Source organism: Gigantopelta aegis, unplaced genomic scaffold (genome assembly GCF_016097555.1).
Source record: "Gigantopelta aegis isolate Gae_Host unplaced genomic scaffold, Gae_host_genome ctg8637_pilon_pilon, whole genome shotgun sequence".
Classification (NCBI taxonomy): Eukaryota; Metazoa; Mollusca; class Gastropoda; order Neomphalida; family Peltospiridae; genus Gigantopelta; species Gigantopelta aegis.
In genome coordinates, this window is record NW_024536643.1 from 3237 (window position 1) to 11112 (window position 7876).

The 7876-nt window shown below is 37.3% G+C and overlaps 1 protein-coding gene across 4 annotated transcripts; it reads left to right on the forward strand.

Moving 5' to 3' along the window:
* The first annotated feature begins 272 nt into the window (after positions 1-272).
* Positions 273-7377, forward strand: LOC121367057. Of its 4 annotated transcripts, none has more exons than XM_041491243.1 (3): positions 273-402; positions 2058-2368; positions 4487-7377. In XM_041491243.1, the coding sequence occupies exons 2-3, from the start codon at positions 2065-2067 to the stop codon at positions 5344-5346; spliced, it is 1164 nt and encodes a 387-aa protein (XP_041347177.1). In that variant the 5' UTR covers positions 273-402; positions 2058-2064; the 3' UTR covers positions 5347-7377. The 4 variants fall into 4 exon arrangements, with proteins under 4 accessions (XP_041347177.1, XP_041347176.1, XP_041347173.1 ...); XM_041491242.1 differs by having other exon boundaries at positions 288-501; XM_041491239.1 differs by having other exon boundaries at positions 288-471.
* The last annotated feature ends 499 nt before the right edge of the window (positions 7378-7876 follow it).

Here is a 7876-nt window from a genome sequence, read left to right on the forward strand (position 1 = left end):
AAATAAAAGATCCCTTGCTGCCTATCGTAAAAAGAGTAGCCTATGTGGCGACAGCGGGTTTCCTCTAAAACAATCTGTGTGGTCCTTAACCATATGTCTGACGCCATATAACCGTAAATAAAAATGTGTTGAGTGCGTCGTTAAATAAAACACTTCTTTCTTTTTCCATTACTGTGTTAACGATAATGGAGGCCTCAGTTGTACTGTCAGCTGTTCCGTTCACGTGACTTGTACCCAATTCATTATTCATAATGGGTCTTTCAACTTCCTTGTCGGGCTGTTGATAATCGCCATATTTGTTTGTGCTTAAACAGTCCACATGTTCGGTCTGTAATAGCTCTTGGATTATAAATACCAATAGTTATTGACTTTCCAGGCCAGTGATTAGTACACGAACGAGAGGTGAATGGAAGAGTGTCACAGTTTTAACAAAACAGATAGGAAGCTACAAGGTGGACTGGATACCACACAGTCTGTCGTCCACTAGCTGTATCTTTAATAGTATATTTGATGTGGTTGTTGTGTTCTGTATGAAAATGTGTGCTTTTGACACGTGAACGTTAATATGTTTAACGTGTTCGTTCAACCATATTCTGTTAACTATGTATCGATCTAAGTTTTCGCGTGATCACTTTAATATCTGTATAAAGTTAGCGCCAAATAAAATGACTTATTCAGACTTGTATTAATAGACATGTACATAATTCTATACATATAGTTTGTATTTACTAATGAAAGTTTGCTTTGATTAACGGCACCACTAGAGCCTACTGATTTATTAATAATCGGCTTCTGGATGTCAAACATTTTTATAATTCTGACATGTATCAGAGGAAATCCGCTGCAAAGGATCTTTACTATGCACTCACCCCCAGACAGGACAACATATACCACAGCTTTTGATAAACCAGTTGTGAGGCACCGGTTGGGACGGGGGGGGGGGGGGGGACACCGAAGATATTCGATCCTGCGACTAAAGCACCTCAGTCGAACGCTTTTCCAATTGAGCTAGATCCCGCCCTAATTTACTAATTTCATTTCAACTTATTTTCGTGCTTATATCAAATTAAGGTTCAAGCACGCTGTCCTGGGCACACACATCAGACATCTGGGATGTCTGTCTTGGACAGTGGGTTAGTTGTTAGTGAGAGAAAAGAGAGTGTAGTGGTCTTACACCTACCCATTGAGTCGTTGAAACTCGCTCTGGGTTGGAGCCGGTACCGGGCTGGGAACCCTGTACCTACAAGCCTTATGTGTGATGGCCTAACCACGACATCACCAAGGCCGTTTATTTACTAATGATGACCATAATGCGAAGTTGTTGTTTTTGTAGGATAATAAATTATTAATGATCTTACTTTCACTTGATGTTTTTAGCGTAGCCATAATTTTATATTGGAGGGGTGGGGTCACTCAGGTCACAGTGCCCTTGAGTAAGAGAATTCCCGCATGTATACATTATGGGGTGACAGGAAAATATAAACGGTGATAGAGTTTTGATTGGGGTGAGGCGTGGGGTGGGGGGTGGGGGGTGGGGGCATGGTAACGCCAGTGTATGTGAATTTGATATCATATTTGTTAAAGTTCCCCTCACAATATTTTAATATCATTTACTGATACAAAATAGTTAACATATATTATTTTGTGTGATGTTGCTATCAAGGGTTATCTTTAACTGCCTTCATACACAAAATTTTTTGTATAAATTTGTAAAACAAACCAATGAAATAGCAGTCCATTTTTTGGTGTTGAAATTTTTAAAAATGCATGTTTTGTGTGTGACGTTGATGGCGAAGAATGGCCTCGAGATTATTGTGGGTTTTTTTAAAATCTCGACAATTTCTGTTACAATCTAGATTAATCTCGAGAATGTTTTGTTGTTATATTGACATATAGGGCAACTGTTATATTGTACAGTTACTGATTCCGTTTGTATATTCTCTAAATATAATACTTCTTTTGCAAATGCTATATAGATTTTAACCGATAAACTTTTATGTACAGACTGTTTTGCATATAAGTAAATATATAGTTACATTTTTTGTTTGTTATTTCAGTGTAGTAATGGCTGAAGCTGGTCCCAAGAAGACCGTCGAAGTAGACAAAGACCATCTGTCCTGCTGCATATGCTTAAATCTATTGTCAGTGCCAAAGCTTTTACAGTGCTGTCACACATTCTGCAGGAAGTGTCTTCAGAAGTACATAGAAAAGCAAGAGGATGCCTCACACAAGAAAGGGTTTGACTGTCCAGTGTGTAGGCAGTTCACCGCAATACCAAACCCAATGGCGGGATGGGCAGACCAAATAGTGACAGACTTCCGAATTCAAGCCATGATCGATGATTCGCCAGAATCAGGTGGAAAGCAAGGTGAGCTGTATTGCAATTCAAGTTGAATGCTGTTGACTAGGGTCTCGAGCACGGGCCGAGTCTAGCAAGACTCGAGTCCGTTCACAGGACTCGAGTACTCATACAAGGAAAAGCACTCTCATTAATATTGTTTTACGTCATTTTCCCATATGCTTGCCGCCGGTTACATTATATAGCTATGAGACATGAAGGGAAAACAAAAGTCAAATGTGTGGAATGCAATACAATTGCATGATTTGGCATCCATGTTCAGCGCTGGAATTCAGATACATAATGCTATTTTACTTTATTCCTTAATCTCATTATCATCTAGTATAGGTGTCGGGTACTCGGGTCCGGGTCGAGTTTGACCCAAGAGTACTGAAGTCCAATATTACTAATTATTAATTTATTGATTTCTACTATTACTAGTGTCGGCCTATTTGAAAGAACTTAACTGTGAGATATACATGCGATTCAAATTGAGCTCTTTTTCAAATCTGTCCTCTACGTTATTATTGCAGTGATGGGCATATGATTTTTCTACCTAAAATAGCTCTCAGTGCAAAGGCAGAGGGGAAGGGGACAATAATTATGTATAAAGAGGATCTCCTGAACCCTTGCAATCCCCAGAATCAACAACAAGCTGTTTCACCTTGGTGAAAGCATCCTGGTGCTTACTCGAATTACAATAACACTACGTCTAACCACAAAGTCTGAAATGTTGGTGCTTTAATGAAAATGAAATAGGAAAAACACATTTGTCATCTCGAACCTGTAAACCTTTAGATTCACCCTTATAAATGTATTTCAGAGTAAGCCAACGCTAACACGTATTATATATATCACAGAAAAAAAGTCGATTCAGATATTACATCCTCCCAAGCAAAAATCAACAAAACCAAAAACAAACAAAACAACACACACACCACACCTACCCCCCCCCCCCAAAAAAAAAAAACAACACACAAAAAAAACCCAAAAACCCCAACGCAATCCAAACAAACAAACAAACAACAACGACACAAAATAATCAATAAATAAAAAAAAAAAAAAAAAAAACATCCCCAACTTTAAAAAATGGCACTAATGTGTTCCAAGGTACGCTAACACAATATATAAATATACATGTATAATGTATTGGACTCTATAACGGTTGCAGACAACGAATTTTCATTTTATATAGTTAAAGTTCCCATGCCTTCATACGCGTACGAGACAGGGGGCGGGGGGTTGGGATCAACTAATTATTGAGGTATTCGGGATAAATGTGCTAACATGAGACCTTTTACCATTTGAGTTCCTTTTAGAAAACTTATTTCCTGATTATCATCGGAGAAAGAGAAACAAACATTTCTCAAAAATAAATAGTTTGTGGTATTCAAAACTCATGTGGTTGCTTTCTTCTAGTGTTAAATTAATAATATTGAATGGACGTTTTACGTAACGTTAGAACGAATGACAAATCGCAGTTCTATAGCTAATATAATCTTTATCATTTATAAATCCCATCTGTCAGGTCAGGTCATAGGGTTTTATGTGCACATTCACAGCAAGCTGTTGTAGCGCACGCCTGTCATTGGCGTAGGTTCTAGGACAGGAAAAGGGTTGGGGTGGATGGGAGAGGATACTGCCCGCGCTGGCAATTGCAAGGGGGCACAAACAGCCTGATCGGGATCGGTAGCTGGCGGGGACATCCCATCTGTAGTGTCAAACCCAATATATACAGCTTTAAAGTTGTCTGACTCAAGATCAATAACTCTCTAGGTCAGCGGGTTTTTTCTCTATAAAAACATGTAAAAACTTGCCCATACCCATTTTGACACATTTCGGAATGATATAATTATTAATATTCGAATATACTCACTACGTGTTTATTCATGTTAAAATACACTTGGTTGTTCATGAGTTAGATGCATACCCACTTCTTGGATCCACTCCTGCATTGGCTAGAGAACGCGCGTGTGGTTTACTACATATACATGTATGTATATATATATATATATATATATATATATATATATATATATATATATATGTGTGTGTGTGTGTGTGTGTGTGTGGTGGTCGTGCGTATGTGTGTGGAACTAGGGTAGACAACCTGAAAGACGATGTATGTAATCTTATTATGTATTTCAGGTGTTACATCTGAAGTTTCAGCAAATGATCGGGAGTTCATTCTGGTGGAAGTGATTAATGGTAAGACTAGTCAAGATGAGAAGAACCCAAAAGTCACTGACATTGTTGTTCTTATGCAAGAAGACAAAGATGTGATCGTCATCGCTGACGGAAACAACTGCTGCGTGAAGGCATTTTGGATGGAACCATATAAAGACCGGGAGATGAGCTGTAGATTAATTATTAATGAAATGATAAAAAATTCTTTGGGAAGAATAGCAAAAATAAACGAAACCCAGATATTTCTCACAGCTTTTCACTGCCAAACGCTGTACATAATAACTGTGAATAATGGCTTAAGTATCCACACCACTATAGACACAGGAAAATTTAATTTGGGCAATGGGGTTATTAGCGCAAAGACCCCGTCTATACCCGAAACCCGACTGGCGATCGGCTACAGTAAAGGCTTATCAATTATGGACATGGATGGTAGTGTGGTGAGAAACATGGATATTTCTAATGATGGTCAGAACTATACAAACGATCCATGGTACCTAGCAATAACACCCGCTTGTAATATCCTTGTGTCGGACCGAAATGACTGTCTGCTTTGTGTGACCCAGAAAAGGGAAGTGTTGTGGAAATACCCGACAAAAACTCCAGCTGGCCTAGACTGTGATGTGCAAGGAAACATATATCTTGCAATATGTGACGAAAACAAGGTGGTTCTCATGTCCCCTGATGGAGAGTTCATTAACGATGTATTATCAGCTGATAACATTAAAAAGCCGCGTGGTATATGGTATGACTCTGTAAAAAAACGACTCTACGTTGCAGAACTCGACGGCTTAATCAAGGTCTTTGAGCACAAACAATGAGCTTTAAAACAAAACTATTCTTCTGTTAGTAAATAACAAGTAATGTAGCCTGCACTAGGGTGTTTGAACGATAGCTCCAATGTCATGACCTTTGCAAACTGAAATAACACAGTACTTTCAATAATAAAACAGCGTCTTCAATAGCGCTTATAACGGTTCATTATTCAAACCAATAATGTGGAAATTCTCCATGACAACTATGCATCAGAATTGCGACAACTGAAAGAAGCAATTCAGTAGTTGCAATTCATTAAACCATATTACATAAACAATCTTATATCTCGTGCATGTTATCATTTTAGGTTAATACAGAAAAACACATGTTCAAGCAGAATAGTACATAACAAAAGAGCTTTGGTGTATCCAATAAATGCAAAATAACACTTGTATATAGCATTAGCTTTTATGCTTATTCAGTTACTTGTACGTAATAGGTAGTGTTAATTTCAGTGGACGGTTTTGTTTTGACATCCAGGTCATCATCATTGAACAGCCATTCAGATGTTTTAAAATTGATCTTCAAGATATGTTGGATATCACCGTGTGATACAAATACCACAGAGTTTTCTCTCATGGGTGTGCAAGGAATTGTATTTGAAAACATTATACACCACATACATACAATTATACCTTTTATTATACTGAATCATGCACAACGCAATAGATTATAAAATCTATGAAGACATTTCTTGTGATTAATTGAAAGATGTGGGAGACAAATTACTATAATGTGTGTTCCAGTCTGACTGAAACAAAATTTTACATTCTGTTGTGCCATTTCGTGAAGTCATTCCCAGTGTGTTAAGCTGTAGGTAGACATATGCTAGTGGCGTTTCCATTGACCATATGAATGGTCATATAAACACTGAACAGTGATTGCTCTGCTCAAAATTACTAATGGATATTGACATTTTTAATGTATCTTCGATAGTATGTGATCACTAATATCTAAAATAGTGTGCACGCGATGAAAAACACTAGTTCTGAATCAAGAGTATTGCAGTTGTCACAAATCAAATCCAATGCAGTGGCGGATCTTGATGGGGATCTCGGGCCCGGGCGTCCACTAAATTATATATATATATAATTATTTTCCGAGGAATCCCTTCGGGAACGTTTGTAGCCTTCGGCCACATGTCATTGGGACCCCCTAAATGGATGTTCTGGATTCGCCACTGAAGTGACACCAGCATCAGACATACGACTGGTAGTTGGGGTTTGAAAGAGGACTATTGATTATTGACATCAGCGACGTGGCCATCAAAAAGCTATGATCTCTAGCAGTAACACCTGCTTGCAATGCACTTGTTTCAGACAAAGAACACTGTCTGCATTGTATTACCAGGAAAGGAGATGTTATGAAAGTGAAAATCGATTCAGTTGGTGGACTGTGATGCATAAGGAAACATATACTTTGTAACAGGCAGTAAAACCAAGGTACTTCTCTTGTATCCTGCTGGACAGTTCCTCAAAGAACCACTGTCGGATACTGGCAACACAGAAGGACCAAATGGAGTTTCCTATAACAACGATGATACATTATAGAGCTCGGCGGTTTGATACACATATTTGTACTTTAGTGATAAATTAACAATGAATATATTTTATGACGATAAAGTATTACAAAACTCTTATTAGATAGTCCTAAGCAATGGATACACACTTCACTGAAAACATTTACTTATTCTACATATATATTGATTTCGTGATTTAAATTTCATATTATAACGGTAAAGTCTGGAACCAAAGTTGTGATGAAAACCATACCACAATGTACTCGTTAGTTATTTTGTCCTTTGTATAATTGTATTTTGTACATGCCATTGATTTGCTAGACTACATGGATAAAATCAAAGTATATAATGTGTAATTAATTACTGAATAAATTATTTTTCACACCAGTGTAAAGGGATCAATATATACAACCGATTCTATACTTTCTGTTGCTTATATATCCAACTTTATAATCAGTAAAGCAATGTAAAATGTTTGTACATGTACCTGCTAGTATTGAATAACTGCTTACATAATAAATAACTAATTATTAAGTTTCCTTGTTTTTATTTAGCTGCTCTAGTTAGATTCATACAGTAATAACACTCATTTTTTATATATTTGTATTCAACAGCCATTATTTTAAAAACATCATAATTTGTTTTTGAAAATTTTATGGCATCAAAATGAATGATGTCAGAATTTTTTTTATTTAACACAGTTTTTGAAACAAAAACTGATGCATTGAGAGAGTTTTAAGAACCTCGATGATATACTAATATCAATATTTAACATACAAGTTAACTATAAGATTTTTTGAATGATCAAAGGTAAGGGGCGGGATTGAGTTCGGTCATCGGCGGACTGGTTGGATTTACCCCCGACCTAAACAGCGTTTCACGACTAGTAGATGTGCGATGTGTTGTTGCAGGGGCGTACGGGATCCCATTTGTGTAAGGGGTGGAGGGGCAGGCTGAGTTTTGACCGAATTAAATGAAAATGCCTGAATCTGGATAACAACATGATGAACAAGTTT